Source organism: Phalacrocorax aristotelis, chromosome 3, assembly GCF_949628215.1.
Source record: "Phalacrocorax aristotelis chromosome 3, bGulAri2.1, whole genome shotgun sequence".
Lineage (NCBI taxonomy): Eukaryota > Metazoa > Chordata > Aves > Suliformes > Phalacrocoracidae > Phalacrocorax > Phalacrocorax aristotelis.
The window spans coordinates 38,604,186-38,629,196 of record NC_134278.1 but is presented as its reverse complement, the minus strand read 5'-3'; the positions used below and the strand labels follow the sequence as shown (position 1 = coordinate 38,629,196).

Below are 25,011 nucleotides of genomic sequence, written 5' to 3'. Positions count from 1 at the left end.
TCTTTTATTTATAGCAATAAATGCCATAGTGATTCATATTTGTGCTCTTTTGTGTACTTAGAGAGACAGCTAAAAGGTGTTTATTTTGAAATTGATAGATGAGAGCACTTCTGAAGCACTATGGATGACTAAAAGCAAAATTACCTGAAAGAGTTTTTCACCGTTTATTCATTTGCTTCTTGATTTCATTCTGGCTGGAAGGTAAAAGTACCTTATAAAGGGAATTTGGTGCATTGCCCTGGAAGCTGGGAAATCTGGATCCGTTTCCCACTTGTCTGCTATGCTTTGAGCGAGACATTTCCTTTTGTAGCTGGACTTCCCTATGTGTAAAATTTCTGCTTTGAGATCTGTGCTTTTTGTTCATACAGAATATATTTGCACACATCATAATAGCTTCTGGTTTGGTGGTTCAAACAAAAAGCTGTAACATTTTGGCCTGGAAATATTGCAAATGTTCATAGTTTTCATTGATTTAAAAAATGCTCAATAGTCTGTTAGTAGCTGACATCTTTGCTACGTTGAAGGGAATAACACTGAAAATTTGAGGCTAGACTTTCTTCCTCTGCACTTCAGGGTTCCTCTTCAGTTTTGATCAGTCTCTTATAAAATCCTTTCAGTCATCATGCTGTAGTTATAGAGTGGCTGCTCAGAACGGGGATGTTGACCCCAGCTCCCTTCTATCTGTTAAGCAAATCCAACCTCCACATAGTTCAGGGATGCTGAATTTGGGAAACACAGGAGCTGTTTCTTAGCTGCATGGCTCGGCCTTATCTCTGTTCCTTACAAAGGCTGCAGAGTGAATGAGAATTTTAATAATAAGCTGCTGCATTTTCTGGCTCTTCTGATGTACAGTTTTGACAGATTCAGCTGGATATATAAGAATTGTTAGAGATGCACTTGCAGCCTTTTATGATCTGTGTTGCTCCTAATACTCAAAATGGTAATACAAATGTGGTATATTCGGTAAACTTTTACTTTCCTGTCATACATACGGATTTATGGCTAGCTTGAATGTAACTGAATGGGGATTTCCTGGCTTTCCCTTTTGAAGCGTCTCATCAGAAAGTCTAGTAATAACTCTTATTTTGATATGTTTGTAGAGTAATGAAACTTCTAATTTCTAGTCAGTAACATTTGCTTTCAAAAGATATTGCACTTTCATATTTTCCTCTCTGAGTGGGCGTTTTCCTGAATTTCAGCACATCAAATTCATATGCATGGAGCTTACATCTTTTGATTCTGCATCCTATAATGTGATGCAGTCAGAATTTTTGAGAAAGGAAAAAGAAGGCATCTTCATGGCTCTTTGCTTGGCATTTCTCCTTGCAGGGAACCTCTGAGCCCCTTGAATGTGATCACTAAAAAAATATTAAGACAAGGGTAGAAGAGTGGAGCTGCCAGTGTATCCAGCATCGTCTGTTCCGGCACTTCCAAAAGAAAGACAGTAGCACAGTCAGTACTTCCACCTACAGAATTCGTGTGTTAGTCTCTCCAGGGAGAGTGAGTATGACAGTGGCAGCAGAGGCGGTGGATTGAAGGGAAGTTACAGAACTGTGTGAGGGGGAACTTATTAAAGTGTGGATTACTAGGAGAGGGTCTGTAGTGAAAAACACCTGAGATCTAGAAAATGATACCTTTGAGAAGAAATTGAAATAAATGGGATTTAGTTTAGATAAGGCTCTGGAGAAGATGTAAGACTCTTCGAGTATGTAAGAAGTTGCTGCAAAGAAGGTGTCAGTAGTCTTCAGTTGAAGCAAGAGGAATTTAGGTTAAAAGGGAAAAAAAAAAACCCTAACCAAACCTATTCTAAAGCTTTTTTTTTACTGTTAGAGACTGCATAGGAAGCCATCATTTTAAAGACTAGATTAGAGAAATACGTTAGGAATGGTTTAAACATAAGTGATCCTTCCTTGATGCAAGAAAATGGACTCTCTACATTTTCTGAAATCCCCTGGCTTAGTCTGTTACCTTCCACGAATCTAACAGCTCTTCAGATGTTACAGTTACGCTCTCTGATTCTTCTCCATTACCCTCACATTACCCGCATTAGAGGAAGTGATAGATTTTTTTTTTCTTCCATGGTTTAAGAGCTGCAAAGAATTCGGGATACTTGCTTTTTTCTTTCTCTCCTTTCAGTTAGGCTAAGTGTAGCTCATATATAAAATAATTTTTTAAGGCATTATTTCTGACATGAAGAAATTCCTAAAGGCTGAATGCTGTGAAAAATACATTTCATAAATTTATTATTAATCAATAAACCTTTTCCTTAGTCCAAACATTAAGAATTTCTACTACAGGAGTATTTTGTTGAAAAACTGATGGCAGGGGAAATAACCTAATTACACTTTCCCTACATAGATAGCTTTAAGCATGACAATTAACTGTCAAGCTGGGCTATCCAAAACTTTTTAGTGCATAAGTAAGGAAGACTGCTGTTAAAGAAATCCAGTTGGATCTTTTTTTCTTTCTCTTTTTCTCTGATGGAACAGAAGGGTTATATGTTTAAAAGTCTAAAGTCCATTTTACTTCCAGTTTTCAGAATTTTCAATAGATAGGATGGTATTACTGGGTTCTTGGATATTACTTAATAATGGCATTAGAGATTATTTTTCTTAGTCCAGTTTTGTAAGGATCTCTATGGTCAAATACTTAGTTTAGCATGGAGGCCCACTTAAGAATTACATCCTTATGGCTACACTCTTTCAGACCAGTGCCTAACTTCTATCTTTTTAAAATTAAATTCATTACCTAGGCTTCTTCCATTTGGAGACAGAGATCTGTCTGCAGAAGGAGATTCAGCCTCACTATATTAGACACTTTCAGGAGGAGAAAGTTTCTCTTTAAGGTCCCAGCCTAAGACTTCTTTGTTGCTCACTGATTATGAAGGCAGCCTAGGTGGTTATCTTAAAGTAGAAACTCAGTTGTTATTCGGAGCAACTTCGGGGAGATAAGTCCCCCTGATAGCTAGGTTTTATCACTGTATTTAGCCGTCTTGGGTTAGTCAGCACCCAGTAAACTTCAAGTTTCTATTTTTTTTTCCTGGAAAGCTACATTTTCATTAGTGTTGCATTTTTTCCAGTTCTAGTGACACAGAAGATAGCTTCCCACCTATGAATGGCAAAAGCCTAAAATATAGTGGCAGTGCTATATTTTCTCTATAGCTCAAACTCTGTGTATGAAATTCCTACTGGTTGAAGGAACTGCTTTTGTTGGTCAAGAACTCAAGATCTTAATGCTCTAGACTGTGAGGGTAAAGAAAGGGTAATGTAATGAAACTGGGCAGCATTAGTCTGCAGCTTAAGGTGATCTCTGTCTTTTTTCCCCCTGTAACACTTGAAAAAACATTGCTGAGCAATACCAGCTTTTTGTTGCTGTAGTGTGAAGAGCAGTACATAGGAATGAAGACTTCTTTCTTTTTTTCAGTGTGAGTCCAGGCATGGGAAGTAATTGTACAAGGCTGATGAATAATCAGTCATTAGGCCAACACCAGAATTAAGGTCCCATCATGGCAGAATTGTGGTTGTATCTCAGGCAATATATAAGATCACAGAGTGAAAATAGTGATGGGTAGTGCTGACAGGTGATCTTATTCACTTATGTTAAAGCTGGGTCAGAGGATGAGTTATTCCAACTTTCATCTGTAGGTGGGGCAAGCACAGTTTTCAAATGTATTGTCGAGCTAGAAAGAAAGCAGTTTTTAGAAAAGATTTTACTTTCACCCACCCAGCAATACAAAAGGCACAAGATACTACAATGGGAAGAACTGGCATCTTCAGAAAAGAATTGTCTGTGAACTGCAAGAAAGGGAGGGTGTCTAACGGTTGGCTTAGCAGCTGTGTGTTTATTTGTGAAGTAGCACCATAAATAAAGTTGTATTTGCAAGTTTTAAGTTTCTTCATTCATTAAGTAGAATGAAGAAACTCTATGTAAAGGTTTCAGGCAAGAGCAGAAGAAATAAGGGAACAAAAGGAAAGCATTTAAGGAAACTAGGCAGAGAGCAGAAAGCACGGCTCTGCAGCAAACAGTACACCTAGAAAATTGTTGGAGAGGTGCACGCTGTTAAAGCCATTGCCCATTGTTTTGATAAAGGGGCTGAATTTCTACTCAGTGCAATAGTTTTCTAGAAAACACAGATTAAAGAAGGTGTAAATATGTGGCCAGTACTCATCAATACTTTCACATTCTTAATAAAAACATATGTGGTGGAACCACAAAATGGCTATAGGAACTATAGGTAGGAAAGTATCGACCACTCACTCATAATGACCAAGCTGGTATTTATATAGCCACGTGAATATATTCTAGCTTTAAGAGTATATTTTACAATGTAAAGCAGTGATTCCAAACCTTGGCTTAGAAAATTCTCTGGCACTGTGTGTAACCAAAGAAAGGAAGTTAAAGACAACACTGATAATGAAAGCAAAGTGGGGGATTGCCTGGGGCAGCCTGCATGGTCCCATAGCTGCCCAGGAGAAAGGGATTTGGTTTTTTATATGTGACTTCTGAAAGTTGAATCTGAATCTAAATTAAGATTGCATTTTCCTTTTTTTATTATTATTTTAATGAAGATATACTGTGTATTTTCGTTAGGATTTAGATTTTTCAGAGTCTGGTATCTGACTTCAAGGTTCTTCAAAGGACATGCTCTCCCTTGCTGTGGCAGTGGTCTGTTTCTGTTGTTTTTATATCAACATTTGGTGCAGGGAAACTCTACAAGAAGTAATAATAAATATAATTGCAAAATTATGATATTTTTCATGACTGGATAGAACTGTTTTATTTTTGCCATGTGATTAATTCCAAGAGAGCATTATGCCAAGTTCTGCCTTACAATCACTGGAGATTCACCCTTGGGAAATGCTTCATCACAAACTTGGCAGGAAATACTCAGCCATTGCTTTCTCATGTTTCATCTGAAGAAAGTGCCTTTGACTAAAGCAGAGTCAAACACTTCCTTTTGAGAAAATGCCATACTTCCCCCCCCCCCCCCCCCCTTTTTGTAAGGAATCTAAGCTCTATTTTAGTGTCTTAGAAAAGAATATAATATATTGAAATATTTTTTTCTTTTCTCTCTTAGGAAATTTCTCAGAGTCCTTCCTCTACCAAGTGAAAACTGGAGTGCTTTAGTTGAAGAGTGGTGTTGTCACCCTAACCCCTTTGCCAGAAGCACTTTCCATCCTCAGCATGATGACTGTTTTCTTGGAGACACTTTTTTTCTGCTGAATTCAGGAAATGAATCTCATGTGCCTGAATCTCCCATGTGCTCCTCAGAGGCTGGACACCATGCTTCTCAGAGTGGCTCCAACTTGGTAAAGTATTTTGTTTGAATAATTCTTAAGTGAATGTCTTTGGAATTTTTTTTGTTGAAAACCACTTTTTTTTTTTGTCACTGATTTATTTAACTTATATGTATTACAGAGCTGTTTTGAAGGTCATAGGGAGTTGTTGACATTCAGTTGTACAGAAGCCAAGAAATATTCTAAGCTGTGATTTACACTGTGTAAAGCATGCACCATGGTCTTGATATTGACCTAGATATTCAGGAAGAACTTCTTTCTATAAACTGAACTGGAAACTATTTAATTATGTAGTTCTAAACCCAAATATTTCCCCCAAAAAATATCCCGAGTGAAGGACATCAACATTTAGTAAGATAATAATTGTAACGGGTTAGGTGTTTGTCAAAGGGTAGTGGAAGGAAGAATGAGGAGGAAACTGGAGTAAAATGCTTTTTCTTCTCAAACTATGACTGGATGCATAACCATAAATGTGATCAAAGGAAGGTGTGAGTTTTTTAAATTTATTTTGGGTTTTTTTAGCTTTAGAAAGACTTGGAAAAATCAGAATGTGTTTTGGGTTCAGATGTGGCTGTCTTATACTCAGAATACAGTAAGGAAATTGAGTTTGTTTGACTGCTCTGTCTAATGAAAGGGACCTGCCACCTCAGGTTATAACTCTTCATGTTGGTGTTTCTGAGGTGTTCCAGGAGGGGATGTATCCATCACCTGAATCTCCAGGAAGAAAGCTATCGTTTGGCTTAGAAGCATCAAAATTTGTTGTTGCCCAGGAAAAAAAAAAAACATTTGTAGGGATACTGATGTTTCAATAGTGGGATGAAACCCATGAGGAAAGAAGATTCAGTGCTTCACTCGTCTTGGAAATCTAGCATTTGTATAAAAGTTCAGGCAATAACAAAAAGTTAAAAAAAGTTCTACCAAAGAACATCGAGGAATTTAGTTCACCAAAGCCTATGTTTCCATAAAGCCTTTTCTGTTAATCTGGTGGTTGTCTGTATTTGTGCTGACAGAGGTTGGGCCTGCAGATACCATCTTTTCTTCCAATACCATGTTTGCTGAAATCCTTCTACAATTATGGGAACCGTAGCTGCCCTGGCAACTTGTCTCTGTAACAGCTGATGACTTTCTATGTACAGATTCTTAATGTGAAACTTTTAATCTGTTGAGAAGTAATTCCAGAGACCCTGATTCCTGTCTGCTTCTGCTGCTTACCATCATCAGGGATTTGTATTATCCCTGGTTAAATCACTGGGACTCTCTCAGTTCAACGGTTGCTGGTGCAGTGCATCCCAGCGAGCCATCTGCTTCCTATGGTCCATATCTGCAAGTCTTGCGGCTGTGGTCCCTTTGGTTTCTTGTTCCACTGTTCTTTGAAAAGCAGGATATGGGGAGGGGAAGATAAGAACTGATACCCTGAAAAGGATATCAGTGTGGGAGAAGCAGATTAATTTGGATTAGCTCTGTGGCAATTGGAGTTATTTTTTCTAAGTATCCTTAAGAAGAAGGCTGAGCAGAAGATTCAGAATTTCCAAGAGGACAATGCTTTCTGCCAGAAGTCCCCAAAATGAATTATCTGCCTCACATTTCAGTAATCTCAAAAGAGATTTTAGAACAATGGGAACAAGGATGGGAAGAGGCGGGTTGCATGGAGTTCATATTGCAGCCCAAAGACGGGGAAGCAGTCCGCCCAACATACTTCTTCAGTCAGTCATGGAGAATGTTTGCCAGAAAAGGGTTCTTTTTGAGGCAGAAAGATTATAAAAGGATGTGGAACAAAGATGTTACTGAGATGTGGGTCAAACCAGGATAGCAGCAGAACTTTTGAATGAGGGAGGAGGCTATTTTCTGTCAGAGGCATACAATAGTAGTTTAGTATGATGAATTTTCATGTTTGCTTCCTTAAACTTGTATTGAAGCTGAGAATTCTTTCCTTGTTTGTGTCAAATCCCTCTCTTTACATCTTTCACGCTTGCAATGAATTCTCATTTCTGTTTGCTTATTTCCAGCATCACTTGGTTGCCAAGCAAATGAGCAAAACTGTAAGATCCAGCAGAAACTGGACTAATAAGGAGAAAAACCCTCATACTGAAAGAGAAAATTCTTCCATAATATGAGTAATAGAAAGTTACAGGCAAGATAGATTGCTATTGGCATAAATGTGCTCATTTCAGAGAATATTGTGCAGCCTGCCCCAGTATGAATGTTCTTTTTTAATTGCATTGCAGTTCTTTGGGAAGTGTTTGCCTGTGACCAAAATAGTAGCAGGAATGTACCAGAGAAGCTTAAACAATCTTTTCCAGCCTCCACTGGGACCAAGACAGCATCCGTCCATTGCAACCGTATTTCTCACATCTATTAGTCTTCTAGTGTAACATAGTTTTTAAATGTCACATGGTCTTGTAGCATCCTAATAGTATCTCTTGGGGAAAATATTTTTCCCTGACACCATATCAGGGATTCTTAGGAATAGAAACAGAAAATATTTGGCTGGTGATCCACCTCCATCTGCAGATTGCCAGCAGCTGCAAGTTGTCAAATAGATATATTGATTTAATTAGTCTAGCTAAAACTATCGCTTTTTCCATTGAAGCATGATACAACAAGTTAGCGGTGTTTTTTAGGTACTGTACTGCACAATTCTCAGCTAGCACCTGTAACTGTAGTCAGAAAAAAACATTCAAGTTGTAGCTTTCAAGGAAGTACTGTATACTATATATGTGTACTGTGCAATGTGTATACCAAGCTCAAATACTGGTTTTCACAAAACCTGCTCTACTTAATCCTGCTCTTCACTTTAAGCAAGTAATTTTACTGTGTATGTTTGAGAGGAGTAGCAAGGAAGGAATTGGGAAAGGGGATAACTGCGTATATGTGAACCCCATGTTTTTTCTGATCTCCATAACACATAGTCAGCTCTCTGAAACTTAAGCAGAGGCTGTTGGGCTCTCCCTGGGGCTTATAGTTTGATCTCTGGTTTGGAGCAAGCAGGGCTTTGCAGTCGTATCTTGAACATAAGTTCCAATTCTACGTGGGATGTGTTCTGTTTTTTGTGGAGCTAGAGTGGTCATTTCCGTTCATTTTATTATTTGCATAGTACCGATCAGAGAACTCTGTTAGGTATTTCCAGCATCAGATTCATCAGTTCTGTCTGAGCTATAGCTTTGAGAAAGACATCCAGTATTGATTTAATACTTCAAATGATGGAAGCTTTATCACACTCCTTGGTAAAGCTGTTTCAGTGGTTAATCATCCTGACTCTTTGCTGCCTTCTTATTATATTAAGCACACTAAGAATTGCATCTCTTTTTATCTCTACGGTGTATTTATTTTCTAGAAATCCTTTTTGTAGCAGTTTTCCAAACCATTTTCCAAACTTCTAACATACTTTATAGATCCATTTTTGCAGTAATCATCCCACTGATTCTGAAGATGTTGTATTTTTCTGTTTATCCATATCAACTATTCAGTTGTTCATGCATTCAGAGATCATATTTGCCCTTTCTTTTGTAGCATCTCATTAGTAGCTCTGGTTTTATTAGCTACCATCATCTTAGATTTTTATTGTCTTTCACTATGTATTCCTTTATTTTATCATCACTGGCTTTGTTGCTCCTGTTGTTCCTGAATATATGATCTGGCATTTGGCTGTATTTTAGTGCAGATTATTAGACTAAGTACAATCTACTTAATGATCCAGACTGGCATGTATAACTTCTCTGTCTTCCTTGTTTACCCCTTCCCTATCATTGCAGCAGGAAGTACATACACTTTTCCATAGAGTAACTGAGAAAATTGGCCCAATTTGTCTATTTGACTTGTCCATAATCTCGTTCATCACTGGTCTAATCACAGATCACATGTCATTCAAGGCACCTGAATTAGAATAAATCAATTAAGAAAGCATTATTCAAGTTTTGATTAGGATAATTGTCGTTGGAAATCTGCATAGTCTGAAAGTCCACTGTCCAGGTTCTGAAGACAGCCTGTAATGGACATACCTCAAAACTTACCTTTAAATCAAAAAGTGTGCCTAACATAGCCATTGGATTTAATTCTTGCTGCTCTTTTTTAAAAACATTTTTTGTGATGTGATAGGCCACAGAGCACCACTTTTTGTTCTGGACATCAGTCTAACACATTGTCATCATAAGGAGTATGACAGTGGTGGTGAAGAAAAGCTATGCTCCCCGAAGAGTGCATGTGTGTTCGCTCCAGCTGGAATCTGTGAGAACTGTCGCCATCTTTTACAAAGGTTACAGAAAAAGATAAATTTGGAGTTTTTTCCCCTCAATGAGTTTAATTTATGCTAAATTTATATATTATTTTTGTAGGCATGTGCTGTAATATAATTTCTCAAGTTGACAGTGACTTGTTTGGACTTATAAACCAAACCAATAAAACAGTAATTGTTTAATTACACATGGGTACTTTTATGCACTGTATACTGTATGAACAATTATATAGGTAATTATACAAAGACCATGTGTAAAAATCCGGTTTAGGTGTCTTCTCATTACATTCTCGGGATTCCTAGCTCCAGAAGGGTTTATTAACTCAGGAGCATCATTGTGGTTGTATATAGGTACTGCTTCCAGACCAGAGCTGTACTGTGCTACACCCAGGTTAATAAGACCACACAGAACCAGTTCTGGAGTTTAGACTTTGGATTAAAGTAGGAGTTGTGCTTATTTGTATCTTCATACTGATACTAAATTTAAATATTGACACTGGAATTAGTAGGAGTGCTACCTGGGCAGATCACAGGTTCCTGCAGAAATGAGATCTTTTTCACTGGGCAGTAATGGATGCATAAGAGTAAGGCAAGTATTGAGTGATGTTTTGGCTAGTGTAAAGACTTCTTGGACTGGACTAGATGTCGTTCTCTACATTTTTGTTTTTAATAAGCCCTTGAGGAACATTGCTTTCCCTGAATTTCTGAAGACTTTTTGAGCTTATGTATACTTTTAGTATAAAAAATACCTCCCTGTAGTGGGTACCAAACTATATTATGCATTGTGTGGCAAATACGTTCCCTTTTTTTGATACAAACCAGGTTACAATTTCCTAGCATGAGCTATGACAGTAAATGTTTTTTTCCTCTTCAGCTTTTCCTAAACATTTGTATTTTATGTATCTCAGTCATACCCCTCAGTTTTCTGTCTTTCATGCTTTCTCCCATTACATGTGTTTTTTTTGCCACATACAGAAACTGTTCTGCACCTCTGACAATTATTCTTATTCTTTGTCAATATCTTTTCTGTTTCTGCTTGAATTGAGGGAGAGGGGTTGTTCAACGACAGAATCCACTGCACCTTTCTGGAATATCATGCTATGATGTGTTCTTTAGCGGCTTCCCAGTAATTCAAATACTCTGCAGACATTTTCTCCTCTCTGCTGAATATTGAACTGGAATTCCTATAAAACTGTCCAGAGTGGCTAGAACTTTTTACTGAGTGATGGTAGCCACTTTGCAGCATACTATTTTATGTATGTATTTTGGTACACTTCTTTTCATGTGCATTATTTTGCCTTTTTCTATGTCAAATCTAACATGTCATTTTTTCATCCAGTCACTCAATAGTACAAGATTCCCCTGTTAGCTGTTACAGGTTGTGCTGTGTGGTCAGTATATAGTGCCCGATTTTAAAACTAGAATGAAACTTGCAAGCAAGTCAAGTGTAGAAAGCTGAAGTAGTGAATGTAAGTCTGTGTGTATGTGAACACAAAGAGAACAGAAACAAGTAGAAAGTTCATGATCTACTCTGGAGAGTATGTAGAAATTATACATTCCTTTTTCAGAATAACTGAGTGACATTTAAATGACATTTCTTTGTCCTACAGAAATCAAAGGAAAATACCAGAGTAATTTGTAAGCGCTGCAAGAAAATGCTGGGAGAAACAGTATCATCAGGTACGGGATTTAAAACCAAACTAGACTTCACTGCATCAGCCACTAAGCCACGGAGGTTAAAAACTGTGGAGGAAAGTAATTTATCAGTAAGGTGCAGGGCTGATTCCCGTGCATTTGTCTCATTCCCTTTTGGAACAGATGAGGCTGTTGCTTCCACTGTTAGACCTTGGAAGTTACTTACAACAGGGATTTTCCTCATCCTTGTTTCTGTGGCATATTTAGCTAATTCTATAGCTTTGGAAGACTCAATGCATGATTCCAGTTTACTAGGAATCCCAGTGAAAAAGGAGACCTGAGAAATTACAGGTTGTTTATTTTGCTGTCAGTCCTACAGAATAATCGAAAGGTTAATTCAGAACTTGATCAACACAGAACTGGAAGCTAAAGATACGATTGCTAACAGCCAGCCTGGTTTCATGGAAATGAAGCTTTGTCAAAGATACAGGTTATCTCTCATCATTATCCGATGATAAGATGATAAGATTATTCATTTAAAAGCTGTCATTATATTGAATCAGCAGGGTTTACCTGAAGTAGTGTAAAGATGAGTCTCTGGCGGTTTTTAAAATGCAGTTATTAACAGGAGAGAAGCAATGGTAAGTCTGTTACTAGCAGGGTTCATTCTTTCATTCTCCCTCTACTCCACTGCATCAGTCAGTGTGAGCCTGGCTCAGTTCAGAGATCTGGAGAATATAAAAACTTCTCAGAAAATGCAACACATGTTTAAGAAATAAGTCATGAGGAGACGCAAGACAGAAGGTCTTCTGTTACAGAAGGTTCCGATTGTCCTCTACAGGGATCTGAACAATACAGGCTTTAATAAAACCAAATTTAAGGTGAGGTGTTTGAAAGACCACAAAGCAGGTTGTGACTTTGGGAAAGCAGTGGTTGGAAGAGAGCTTCGCAGATCATCATGAGCAATGGATGCCTTAATCTAAGCCTTCAGATGGTTGTAGCAAGCAGTAATCAATGTGATCAGTGGGTATGGGAAGAGGCAAATACTGTGTAGATGTGCAGGGATTTGGTCTGGACTCTGTACATGGCTGAAGTAGATGACAGCACGTCTGTTGTTTTCACCATGCTTCTTCATTCAATACTGTAGGATATTTACACTGAATTCAAAGAACAGACAAAAAACCTAACCAGAGATGTGTAGTATAAGTCTAGACAGAACCACCTCTGTGAAAAGAGATTAGAGAGCAGATTTGACTGTCATGCTTTGGTGCTTTCCTCATGAGCAGATATCACTGCCTTGAAGAAGAAGCTGGATTAGAGTGGTGTATCTGTGTAGGCCAGATTTGGCTTCGAAATTCCCCTGTGGCTACTCCTTCCCCCAACTCTATCCCCATATACTTGTATGATTTTTCTCTTGGGAAATCCCACCTTCTATCTCCCTGCAAGCAAACATCTCCTTAATTCCCAGTGCCTGTGCGGCAGTAGCACCAATTCTTTACAGAGGGTAACATCTGGGGAGCTAAAGTGACTGAACTGGCTTCTCCTTCTGTCTCCCAGGACTAGGCACAGTGTGGAGCAGGCTAAAATTAAACTCAGAGGTAAAATATAATTTCCTAGCAGTGAGGATAATTTAAAAAGTGTAGTACTTATTTGGAGAAGGAGTGGGATTACCAAACCTTTGGAATCTTTAAAACAGATTAAGTGTCATCCTGAAATGCTTCCTTTCATCCAGTTTTAATGGTGTGTGTGGACAGAGATCAGATGAAACAACCCCTTTCACCCTTAAAATTTATGGAACCAGTGAATCTTTACTGTTGTTCACATGCTAGGGTTTAGTGGAATTAATTTATTACGCTATACGCTTAACCTGTTCTGCTGGCCATCTGGTTAGGTTGTCTTTATAGCATGGACCCAGAGCTTCAGTGTGATCATCTTTGACCTGACTTCATTGATGGCGATTAAATTCTGTACTCAAACACTTCCATTTGGTGTTAAAGGTTGTCTTAGTGGAGCTTTTGGGGAACAGTTACATTGAAACTCAGAGTGTATGCTGTATTAGTGTTGAGTTAGTGTGATTTTTCGAAAGAAGTTCTATTCTGCTCTTTGAGCAAAGCAGAAAATTATTCCCTTGTGTGTGCTGTTATTAAAACTGTCTCTTGTGATTCACTGCAGCATTACTGAGCAGCAGAGGGTACTAAAATACTTATGTAAGCTATGCTGATCTCAGTACTTTAGGAAAGTTCTTTCAATTCATCTTGCAGGTTTGGCTTGAGCTCTTGCTTGCTTTGTTTCAAGATGATTGTTCCCAGCATTAAACAGGGATCAATATGAATGACAAATTGCTGATCATGAAATTAGCTCAGAGCAGTTTTCTTCTGGCAATGTATGTTTTCTGTTATAGGTTGCTTCTCCTGCCACAAACTGAAGCAGAATTTGACCAGCTGCTGCACCTCTTAATTTATTGCTGAAAAAAAGTTTAATTAGTGTAGTGATACGGTGACTTAGTCTACTCTTAACAGGTTAGTTGTTCTGTTGTGCTTGAAAAATGTTTTTGTCGTTTTAGATACCATTAAATATTATGTCACTGAGGTGATTATTCGATCATCTGAGGCAAGTTTCAGCCCGACACCAAGGTAACAAATAAAAATTTAAAAATTAGATCATTTGCTTAGGTTTATGTTTTAGAAAGGGTGCTAGAAATGCACTAACATTTTAGTTTCTTGAATAATTACATATAATAACAGAGTGCTGTCAAATTGTATGTAATCACAGAATTAAGCATTGTAAAGGTAATGTAGTCTGAATTCACTGTCTACAATTTTGTTCATTTGTCTTTGTGTCTGTTTGTGTGTGACACAGGAGACAGATTGTGTATAATTTGTCGCAGTCTCTCACTGTTCAGGTGATAAGCCAAAATACAATACTTATTTTGAACTATTTCTTTTTGCATGATGCTGGTGGCTAATTACGGAAATGGAAGGTTGTATTATGTAAAATTAAGTCAAGTAAAGCTTGAAATGTTTAATTGGAAGTGAGATTTTTGAATTTTCGAGTAATTCAGTTTGAAGGTAAGACTAAGATGAAACAGAACTCAATCTAGCTATCTCTTATATACTATGCGTTAGTCAGTTCTTTCCTTTTGGGAATTGTATTTTAAATATGTGCATAATTCTGAACTTTGTTTTCATATGTGTAACACATAATAGGGAAAAACTTTTATTCAGTGTTTGACATCTGGTGTTGGTCAAAATAAAGGATGTGGAGCAATTTAGACTGCTGATCTATTAAAAAACTCCTGTTGCAGGAAATTGGTTTTGAGGGAGAGAAAGTTAAAGAAGCCCCATCTCTCAACAGAAAGTGATTATAGGATGTAGTGGAGTTGACAGTATGGAGATACTTACATACTTGTACTGCATTGGTGTGAATGACTTTGCCCATGTAGTTGTTCTGAGAACTTATAATATGTGGTTAATTCTTAAACAGGTCTCAATTCATTCAGAGCGTGGTTGCTCAGTGTCTTGTGGAATTGTCCTCTGCTAAAAGCACATTTAGGTTCACCGTAAAAGGGGATAATGAAAAAATCTATATTCTGGTAAGTTTGAGGTTTTTTGTCTTTATTCTGCTGAAAGAGTTTAACTTATGAATCCCAGCTCCTAAATGTATTGTTTCTGCTGTTCATGATTGCATGTTTAAAGAAAATGAACAAATTCAAATTCTTGAAGTATTTCTGAAGAGTTCTGTTCAAGTAAGAAATTTCCCCCATTTTTTAATCTAATTAGATGTACATGTAGAAATTTTCTCTATTAATATAATGATGAAAGTACTACAGATGCACCTCAAGAGGCACAGAAATAAGAGTTGTATTCAGAAAATACGGAAAGGTTAAGCTTTGACTGTATAATATATATCTCACATTCTTGCTCCAGTGCTTCTTATCTTTAATCACCACAAGTTCATCAAATTGTATAGCATCTTTCACAAATATTTTCTTAAGTCAGCAGAATACTAATGTAGTCAGTACATTGCATTGCAAAATGAAAACAAAAATAAAATTGCCTATTATACTTAATGTTCTAATGCTGTTAAACTTGGTTAAGCTTGATATTTAAATAGTGACAGTGAAATTCCTCAAATTTTTAAGATGTATAGGAATTTGGGTCTGGAATCATCTTAGTACTATATATTTGGTATAACCAAGGATGTTTTCTTTTATTCATGAACTAAATATAGGCACAGAATTTGTAGTTTTGCAGTTTGTACAAGTAATTCATAGACACAAAGATAAAGAAATACATGATTGTAGATTCCTGCCCTGGATAAACTTACAGATGCACTTTGTTGAGGTGGGCAATCTAATTAAATAAACTGTTTTATATATACGTTGTTCAAGTTCTGTAATTTCCAAACATCCAGATTCTGAAGTAAGTGTATATCTGTTGCTTTTAAATAAATTTTAGTGCCAAGATGATATATGCAACCACTGAGAAATACTTCTTCTGTGATGATAAAATAAGGTCTCATGAGCAGACCCATAATTGTCACTATGTATAATCTAATTGAGGGGGTCATTAAAAATTGTTGTGATTTTTCCTTCTAGCTTATGTGTTTCTAAGTTACCTAATACTCTGATGCTTAAGTCTGGTAGCTTATATAGAATGAACTAGCTATTTTCTAACAGAAAAATCACCTTATTTAGCAGATTGCTCTTACCTCTGAGTTGCATTTTTGCCAAGGTATTGATTAGACGAGCAGGCTGAGTTAGCATAGGGACTGGCTTCTGATTGGCATCCCTTCCTTTTTAATAGTGAGTTATTAGGGTTTTGGGTGGTTTGGGTTTTTTTGTCTTTAACATGAGAAAGTCCTTCCTTTTAGTCCAGGGTGAGATTCTAAGTACTGTATACACACCAACAGGTGTTCTGGAGTCATGGGTTAAGTCTTAGGACTCAGAGGCCTTGTGGACACAAGGTTATTGTAAGCACTGTTTATATTAATGATTGCAAACAGCTAAACAGTAAAAAATGTAGGTGCTTGAGGCTGTGAGTACACAGCCAAGTTAGACAAGTGGTCTCGTCACTGATGCATCATGGACCAGCTGTCCCACTTGTTTGTTTTGACAATGAGCCAGAGATTCTCATTCACAGTGTTTGTGCTTACATACGTGAATGCACACAGCTTAGGCTGTGTATGTGATAATTAAGGTTAAGGTCTCTCAAGTGTCTATTTTTTTTTTAAACCACAAATATCCTGTAGACTCATTTTCCTTATTTCCTCTGCCTTAGCATTACCAGTAATGTTATTTGCGGACATCATAATATGAGTTTCTGTTGTTTAAGTTGGTGGTAACCAAGATCCTGAAAGCTATATACTACTTGGGGCTTTTTTTTTAAAGGATGATAATAAATAAAAGTCTCTTTGTCTCAGAAAAAAAAAGGTGGCTTATACAGATTTCCTTATTTATCCAAACTATATCTCTGCCCTCTTCACATTCTCTAAAAAATTAATCACTTGCCTCCTGTCTTTGCTCCACTGTTGAAGGGCTCCCTACCTTGAAGTTGCATGACTTTAACAGCTGAGAATGAGATGGGGATAACAAATGGATAGTGAGATAGGAGAACACAACCAAAATGGTACATTATTGGTCAGCATAGCAGCATCCTAATAGGTGTTATTTTTTTCTGTACTATAAAAAAGGATAGGTTTGAAAGAGGTAAATAAGTCATTTTGTGGATAGATACAGGGAATTCATCCCATGGATGGTATCAACCTGACAAAACCCAAAGGAATACATCTGTGAAAATCAGGAGGTGTGCGGTAGGGATTGGAGAGTTTGAATACTAACTCCAGTCTTTCAGTACTGGATGAAGGATGTTTTGGGGAGAGGGATTAGGCTGTAAACTGCTTTGAAAGTAAGGCAGCTTGTATTTCAGGAGGGAGTGGAAAGATATCCCAAGAAAATAAATACGTAACAAAATGGCAGAGACCTGTCAATCAGATACTGATTCTTGGACCGTGTCTTGGAGGACGTAAGCAGAACAAGTTTGCATTTATCAAGGTTGGAGAGTGGGACATTGCAGTGATCAAGATGTGAGATAAGGAGTACCTTGTTGAGACTGAGCTACCCAGATCTCTTAGAGAGCTTTATTCTTTGTGAAGTATGAGGAAACCACATCTTTATCTGAAGAGTCCAAATGTGAGGACAAAGAAGCTGTAATGAAAGCTGTTTGCAGTACTGGCCTGTGTGATGACAAAAGTAATGGTAATGTCTGAAATAACTAAGAAAGAACTAGCAAGGAAGAACAACAGCCTTTTTTTTAGCCATGTTAGATTTGAGTTGATGCCTAATTGTCCAGAAATTGATGCTGGAGACACAGGTTTGAGATTTTAGGAAACTGATCACAGAATGTAAATCATAGTGTTTCACCTGTTTGGATTAAGCTCCATGAAGTATAATTGAGATTTGTTGCAGGTTTTCTCCTATGACCATCTTTGGCGCCTATTGACAAGGTGATTTAAAAAAGAGAACAAAACAACAATGAAAAAACCACCAACAAAACCCCAAACACTTTCTCCTGATGCTGTCATTTTAGAAAAGGTCATCAATCTGCACTATGAATTAATTCTAGACTTACATATTTATCTTTCTGTAAAGATAAATATTCTTTTTGTTCTTCTTATGTTCTTTTCTTACTGGAGTTAATATGAAAGGAATTCGGTTGTGCAGGCTCTGCTATACAAAGTGGTAGAGAGGGAGGAAATATTGCACATTGGAAGTAACATAGTGGAAAGCACAGATCAAGATTTGAAATTGTGTTATCCAGAAATAACATGAATAAACTGCTTTGAGTCAACACACCAAGTCTTGGTGAGTAATTGTTCATTCAGATCAAAAGCAAGATCAAAAAATAATTCATGCATGAGGAAAAGGAGGACATTATTGCCTAAAGAAGCAAATGTAGTTCAGAAGTTGATTTTCTCATGGCCAAGTGTCCTTCTACCTGCAAAGATTCATTTGCTTTCTCTGTATTGTGTGCTAAATTATTAATACAGATCTGTTGCATTGCTGTTGAGACAAAGACATACTCTGAACAAGTGGTAGAACGTTGTTGTCAGATGCCACATATCAACACTTGTGGTAAAAGGAAGTACTTTTCAGATGGACCATGTTGCAAATGAAATGGTTTGGTTGTTTTCTCTAAAGTTGCAGAAGGATTCTGAAAGGAACAGACAGTTATTGCTGTATTGTTCCCTAAACTAGTTTGAAGGATATTCCTGTTCTGAAAAGCATCCAGGAGGCTCCTTCACAGGGAAGTGTTAATAATTTCAAAAGGAAGGAACTCTGTTTAGTTAAAGCTAAGCATATTGGCAGTGGCCTGTGTGTACAGGACACTTGTCTTTTTTCCCCATTTTCTCCAACACCTATTCAACACTTAAAGCACCGTGTGTAATGGTCCTAGCTAATGAGATACATTTTGCAGTTTAGGCTATGAATGTGTACAGTGAGTTACCAGAGCAAAACTGATGAACAGCCACTTGCTAAGCCAAGTGCAGTTGCTTGTCATCATTATGTGCATATGCTAAAGTGATTCTCCTCCTCCCATCCCCTCCCAGGACATCTTTATCAATACATCTCATTCCTCCTTTATGAAGCTTCCACTGTAATGTTCTGAGCCTTGGGCTCTGATAAATTGTGACTGTCACATTCAATTACGACATATACTATGTGTCCTGTTAACAGCAGCTTTCCTCCTCCACAGGGGATATCATATGTCTGCTACCTAACATCATGTAACTTGTTTTACTTGAAGCTGATTAGGTCATGAGAAGCAGAAGATTACTCTCTAGTGAGCAGCACTGCATAAATCCTGTTTTCTATGATAAATATTTCATATATAAACATTTCCTACAGGCTCAGGATTTGTAAAAATTCATTTCCATTGGTAACTTGGATCACTTTACTACTGCAGGCTGTGAATAAAGGAAAAGCCTGACTTTTTTTGTACAGTGCTTAGCATGAAAGCCCTGAATCCAAGTTGGAACACTGACGCACAGTCACACAAAGATCAGATAAGATCCATAATGTGATACAAAAAGTTCAGGTTTCTCAAAACTCCCCCTGGTTTCTCAAAACTCCAATATCCCATGAATTGCTGTGAGCAAGTAGTGCTGAAGAATGCCAGTCCCATTATCAAATTTGATAAAGATTTATTTTCCAAGTAAGGGTCTGTTACAGCCATTTGTAAATCCCAGACTTCCTTTTACACCACATTAATTTTTCTTTTTCCTTGCTTGTCTTAACTCCATCCAGTCATAACTATCACGCTCTTTCTAAAAATGCTTAATTTTTGGCACTTCCAGCAGGCAGATCCCTGTCTTTAGCCCTCAGTTGTTCAACACCATATGCTCAACTAATTCCTAAAAAACTATGAAATTGGAGAAATAATCCATTTGGTACTGAAACAGACGGCTTGGGACTGTTTCGTTTGGTACTATGAGAGAGAATGTGCTGTAGCCACAAAAAGAGGCAGCTTCACAGAAATAATGATCTTAAGAATGGCTATGATATATTAGGGCCCAGTTTATTGTATTAACCCATTTTTCTCCACTAGAGGCTGTGCAGACTGTGCTGAATAATAAAATGTGAATTTATGTCTGTTAACACTTTGTTAGAAACTTTGTAAGAATGTGGCTTTAGTATCAGCTGATTTAGGATCAGAGTAAAGGAACAAATTAAAATTTATATAATCTACACTAAAATAAATTATTTCTTCATTTATAGATATGGCTTTTAAATTCTGACACATTGCTGGTGGAGTCTTTAGGAAGTTCCTCCTCTGACAGTGTTTTTACACTGTTTGGAGATACATTCATGCCTAGCTTTGGACCAGTGGGGACCTGGAATGCTGTCAAAGTTCTTTACCAGACGTGCATTAAAAGCAGGAATAAGGAGTAAGTACAGCCTTCTCTGACCTCAGGTTCTGATCTTTGATTTGTTTTGCATTTCAGGGCAGTAATATTTCTTTGAGGTTCTTCGGACAGTCCATTGATCTCTGAGATCTGTCTCTGAAATTGCATGCAATTTGTAATTATTTTTTTTAAGCAAAATGCCAGAGGAATAATATTTGGTTTCTGTTACAGCCAGAGAGAATCTGGTGGTTAAATTTTTGCGCCATAATATTAAAATGTAGACCAAAGAGTTATGTTGTTTCTAGGGGCACATATAGATAACAGGTATATGATACAAATAGAAGTCGTCTCCATTACACAGGGTAGTAATGTGTTTTTTCATTTATGCATTTTTAAATCATATTAACTCACTGCACTTTTACAGCTTGGTCATTTTTCCGGCTCTGTTGGCAGAAGCTGGAAGGAGGGTGGTGCCATGAATCCCGCAGAGGGTCAGTGAGTTCTGTCCGTACAGTCTCAGAACATGCTGCTCTGCAGCCGTAGCTCCAGATGATGTAATTCATGGAGGAGGAGAAGTTGAAGGGAGTTAAGGAACATGGGCTGACTCCTGAATGATGCGTAAATTTAGCCAGATCTCCCTCTTCACCTTCAATTTCTGTGTTTTGTGTGAAAATCTGATCTCATCTGTCAAGTTATTTACGGCAGCAACCCCCTCTGCACTCCCACAGTAAAGAATTTGGACATGTTTGGTACAGCTGAAACCAAGAGGGTAGAGGTGGGTAGTTACTAGTTTAGCAGATTATACCTACCTGTTCCAGCTTCAGTCTTGACCTTTTATGCCTTAAAATTATGCTTTGTTTTGCAAGAGAAATACCTGTTCACTGGACTGGCATTAGTCTGTTTAAGCCAAATTATCTCTTCAGTACTACAGGTGTTGTCTGGTGGGTCACAGTAAATCAGTATAATGATCATCTCTGCATACACGGACACTGCATCTAACAGTGTCCCTGTTAAAACATACTTGTGGATGTAGCCTAGCAGAATAATACGAATAATGCTAAATCAGTATAGCATACTCTCAGAGTATAGCATGTCCTCAAAAGGAAAGTCCTTTCTGGATATGATTCAGAAGTTCATTGAGTTATCTTATCAGCCTCTCTGTGTTTAACTTTAACTTGCTTTCAGCCCAGTGGTGGCATTCAGTGGGGCCCTGAGAGGAGGGGAAAGAGAAGCAGCAAGAAAGGTGGTTGACTACAATGCCATATAAATATTTCTCTTGGATGTATCCAAGTCTACTGGAGCCCTCATAAAGGAAATATTTTATTTCAGCAAGCTTTGAAGTCTACATTATGAAAAACTTACACTGCCTAACATGTTAAAAGCTTTATTTGTTGAAGAGCAAAGGTAAGAGAATATTGATTAAGCAGTGGCTCCAGTATTTGCAAGTGATAGTGTATGATTTTAGCGTAATTTTCTGCTTTTTGTTTCTGCAGTGATAGAAGAGAAAGCATTGGTTTTGTATAGGTCACAAATGATGGTTTGGTTTTGTTGTTTTTCCTTTAAACTCTTCGAAACTAGACGACAGATTTAAAGAGGTATGGATGTATTTAAAGTTTAGAAGACATTCCCTCCAGACTAGTCAGTACACAAGCAATTTATAACCCAAGCCCTCATAAAAGTCCAACAAAAATGTTGTCTCGCACAGGGAAGCAAACATGTGCGTATGAATTTAAATATTTTCATAGGATAAATATACACCTTGCAAGAATGTGTGATTCATCACAGTGTTTATCCTGAATGTTGCCAAGTGTATACTTTCTATTTTTCAAACAGATCCAATACTGCAAAGCTGAAATAAACTCTGATGTAGGGAGAGAATGCAAAATTCTAATATTTAGAGAAAAGGCCATTATTAATGTTATTCATGCAAGAGAAAAATTTTTTATGTAGTAGCTTCAGAAGTTGGCATTGGGAAACCTCTGTGATCTAAATGTTATTTAGTGATTCAAAATATATCTTAAAGTATTGTCATTTAAACTGCTTATTCTTAGAATGGGAGATATTGCAAAAACCACTACCTGCTCTAAAATGAGCAGTACTCACTGTGAGTGTAGAACTTGCTACTCAGTAGTGAGTGACTACGTCACTTACCACTCAATTCTTACAGAAGTGTAACTTACCATTTTGCTTTTCAAGTTTTAATTCTTTATCACTGAGAAGATTTAATTATCCTAACACACGTTCAGTTACTTTGACATGTTATTGAGATAAAGGTCAATCTACTTAGCCACTTACCTAGCATTCACAAACACTTTTCTTGAATGGAAATCTCAGCAGCAGAATTTTACTGTGAGATTATATTCCGTTCTCTCCATTTCTCCACACAGACTTTTACAAATCACTTGTTTCTGAAGATTACTTTGTATTTATCTTCAGGATTTTGCAGTGAGCAGAAGGCACAACAGAGGTTTGATTCTCCTCTGATAGTAATTGGCATCTTCCCTATCCAGTCCCTGGACAAATGCAAAAACAGGAAAGAAAGAACCGAGGGTTCTTTTTGAAGTTCAGAAACCAAAGTAACTATTGGTTTAGTATTATTTTCCCATTTTTATATTTCTAGTAAAGAACAGCAAAAAGGACATCAGAACTTCAGTTTGTTTCCACTAACCTATTTATCAGTTGGCTTGGAGTATTACCTTGATCTGTACAATAAGACTAAAGTCTTTCTGTATTGAACCACCAGGTAAACACAGCAGAAGTAAAAATATCAAAACGAGTACAGCTTATTTAATGCAATGTGTTTGCATGTAGATCTCAAACATCATCTTAAGAATTCTGAACAAAGCGTCTGATGTCTTGAATAGTGCAAGTTCCAAATGTTTTAGATGCCCACATTCCAATAATAATTATAATACCTTGCTCGTTTCTGCGCACACCCCTGCCTTTAAAATAATGCAGAGGTTTCAGAGCCCATGGTCTTCTCCCTGTGAGTGGAGAATAAGCAAGATAGCTCCTGTGTAGGAAGCAGGCAGCAGGAGGTCTGCTTGTGACCTAGACCCCAACGGTTGCAAGGGATAAGCATGCGCTTTAATACCCTGTTGCATGTCAGAGAGCCTCTTCAGTTGTTGCAAGTCACTGGCTACACTTGGGTCCTGTCTGATTCCTGCAGTGCCAGAACCTGATCTGTGCAATGGGAGGGGAAGCACCTTTCTTACCTGTGGACACTGCAGAGTCTGCGCTGGTTAGCTGGGCCATAGGGTAAGACAGATTAAGGTAAACTAGAAATAAAAGGATTTATTTGTAATACCTAAATATAACAAGATAATCACACATTTGTAAAACACGGGTGAAGAAATGAAAGAAAATCTGTACTTACACAACACATTCAGGCGCCCCTTTTTTTGAAGTAACCCTTAGGTTCAGATTCCTTGGGATGCACTTGAATATTTCTCTTGGGGGGAACACAGCAGCTTTTACACATGATCTTTCTTTTCAAGAATTCTAGGATGTCAGGAGGAATTTACAGTCTCACTCGAAAACTTCATTTATTCCTTCTTTATTCAGAGCACAGTTTTGCAATTCTTCATAATTAACGTAATGCTTATTTCTCTTCGTCAGAGGTGGAAGTGTTTTTTTCCCCTTAAACTAGAAATTATGTCCTGTGAACAACACTGTGCTTCAGTGAGCAACAGAACTCTCTCTTTCCTGCAGTAAATCACAGGCATATCTATCATTGTACCTTACATTCAGTATTACTCTAAATATTAACAGTACAAAGGAAACAAACATTTGAGGATAAATGTTCGTGGTTCATTACTGGCTGCTGAGTGGTAACAGCTGCAGTGATAATTAACCCATTTGGAGCAATGGTTGTTTAGGGGTGGCTGATCCCAAAGCTTGCAGTAACAAACCTATGTTCTGAGTTAGGCTGAACGTTGTAGGGAAGGTGATTACCCCTTGTGTGGCATCTATCCTTTTATCAACAACATGCTGATTCATGTTCATTTGTTGAACTGTGTTGACCATGAGATCCTTTCCAGCAGATTGCAGTCTAGTAAGCAGCCTTGCTCTCTGTTTTTGTGCAGTTGTCCTTTGTCAAATTACATGCTAGTTTTGTTCAGAACCTTTTTCCCTCTTGGCCATTTTGATTTCTAACATGTGGCGTACTGATGGCCCTTCCCATCTTCCTGTCGTTTGTGAATGAAAGAAGCATCTCTCTTGTTCCAGTCTTTGGGACTGTAACTGAGGTATGGAATAGGACCAACTAAGAAGACATCATGTGGAGCCGCTCTCCATACACCTTTGTTTTGGCAAGGAATTGTTAACAGTTGTGTTCTGGGTATTCTTTGTCTGTTAGACTGAGTTGCTTAAGAGCATTCAGTAGCTTTTAAGGCACTGTGAAGTTAAGATGTGGTTAAGTATATCCAGACATGCTATTTATAGTGTAGCTCTAGGCATTTCTCCTTGCAGAGCCCTATTCCTCTGATCTTCCTGAGGGTAGCCTTTAAGTGTTGTACTGATTTGTATCTTACTCCTTCAGCTGTTAAACAGGGCTAGAAACACTTAGGTGAGTCTTATGTGTGATAGCATGGGTTCTGGGTCTGTGTGCCTACAGTTAGGCTTCCAGCCCTTGCAGGAGCTTTATGAGCAATCCTTCTACAACAAATTAGTTGAAATTATATGCTGACCTTTCTTCTTGTCACCTATGAAACAAGTATGAGTGTAGTTGAGTCCCATTAGAGAAGGATGCCTCATGCATTTTCTGCTCCATTCTTACTTACATATTTATGGATGATGTGTATGTGATTATGTTGGTTCCCTCCACTTTCACCAAGGCTCCTTTTCTCCACCTACAATTCTGCTGTGCAGATGGAAGAGGTCTTCCTTTCAAGTAACACGTTCTTGGCAAATGACACCTTATGCAAACAACCTTGACTGCTGGGA

At 37.7% G+C, this 25,011-nt stretch overlaps 1 protein-coding gene and 1 long non-coding RNA gene across 8 annotated transcripts in view; one reads left to right on the top strand and one right to left on the bottom strand.

Moving 5' to 3' along the window:
• Window positions 1-25,011, top strand: part of UBE3D (ubiquitin protein ligase E3D) — an 82,748-nt gene that overhangs the window by 2,975 nt on the left and 54,762 nt on the right. For 2 of the 4 annotated variants that reach the window (XM_075087166.1, XM_075087164.1), the window contains exons 4-8: window positions 5,078-5,309; window positions 11,139-11,208; window positions 13,727-13,796; window positions 14,647-14,755; window positions 19,940-20,109. In XM_075087166.1, coding sequence (XP_074943267.1) covers window positions 5,078-5,309; window positions 11,139-11,208; window positions 13,727-13,796; window positions 14,647-14,755; window positions 19,940-20,109 — 651 coding nt within the window. Of the gene's footprint in view, window positions 1-5,077; window positions 5,310-11,138; window positions 11,209-13,726; window positions 13,797-14,646; window positions 14,756-19,939; window positions 20,110-21,560; window positions 21,739-25,011 lie in introns of those variants that run through there. The other 2 variants (XM_075087165.1, XM_075087167.1) reach the window with 2 other exon arrangements.
• Window positions 141-23,812, bottom strand: LOC142054511 (uncharacterized). Of its 4 annotated transcripts, none has more exons than XR_012659564.1 (4): window positions 23,444-23,532; window positions 22,983-23,051; window positions 22,363-22,580; window positions 141-3,679 (listed from the first exon to the last, which is right to left on the bottom strand). It is a non-coding gene; the product is annotated as an uncharacterized LOC142054511 (long non-coding RNA). The 4 variants fall into 4 exon arrangements; XR_012659566.1 differs by having other exon boundaries at window positions 141-3,638; XR_012659565.1 differs by lacking the exon at window positions 141-3,679 and adding an exon at window positions 23,162-23,345 and having other exon boundaries at window positions 19,346-22,580; window positions 23,444-23,812.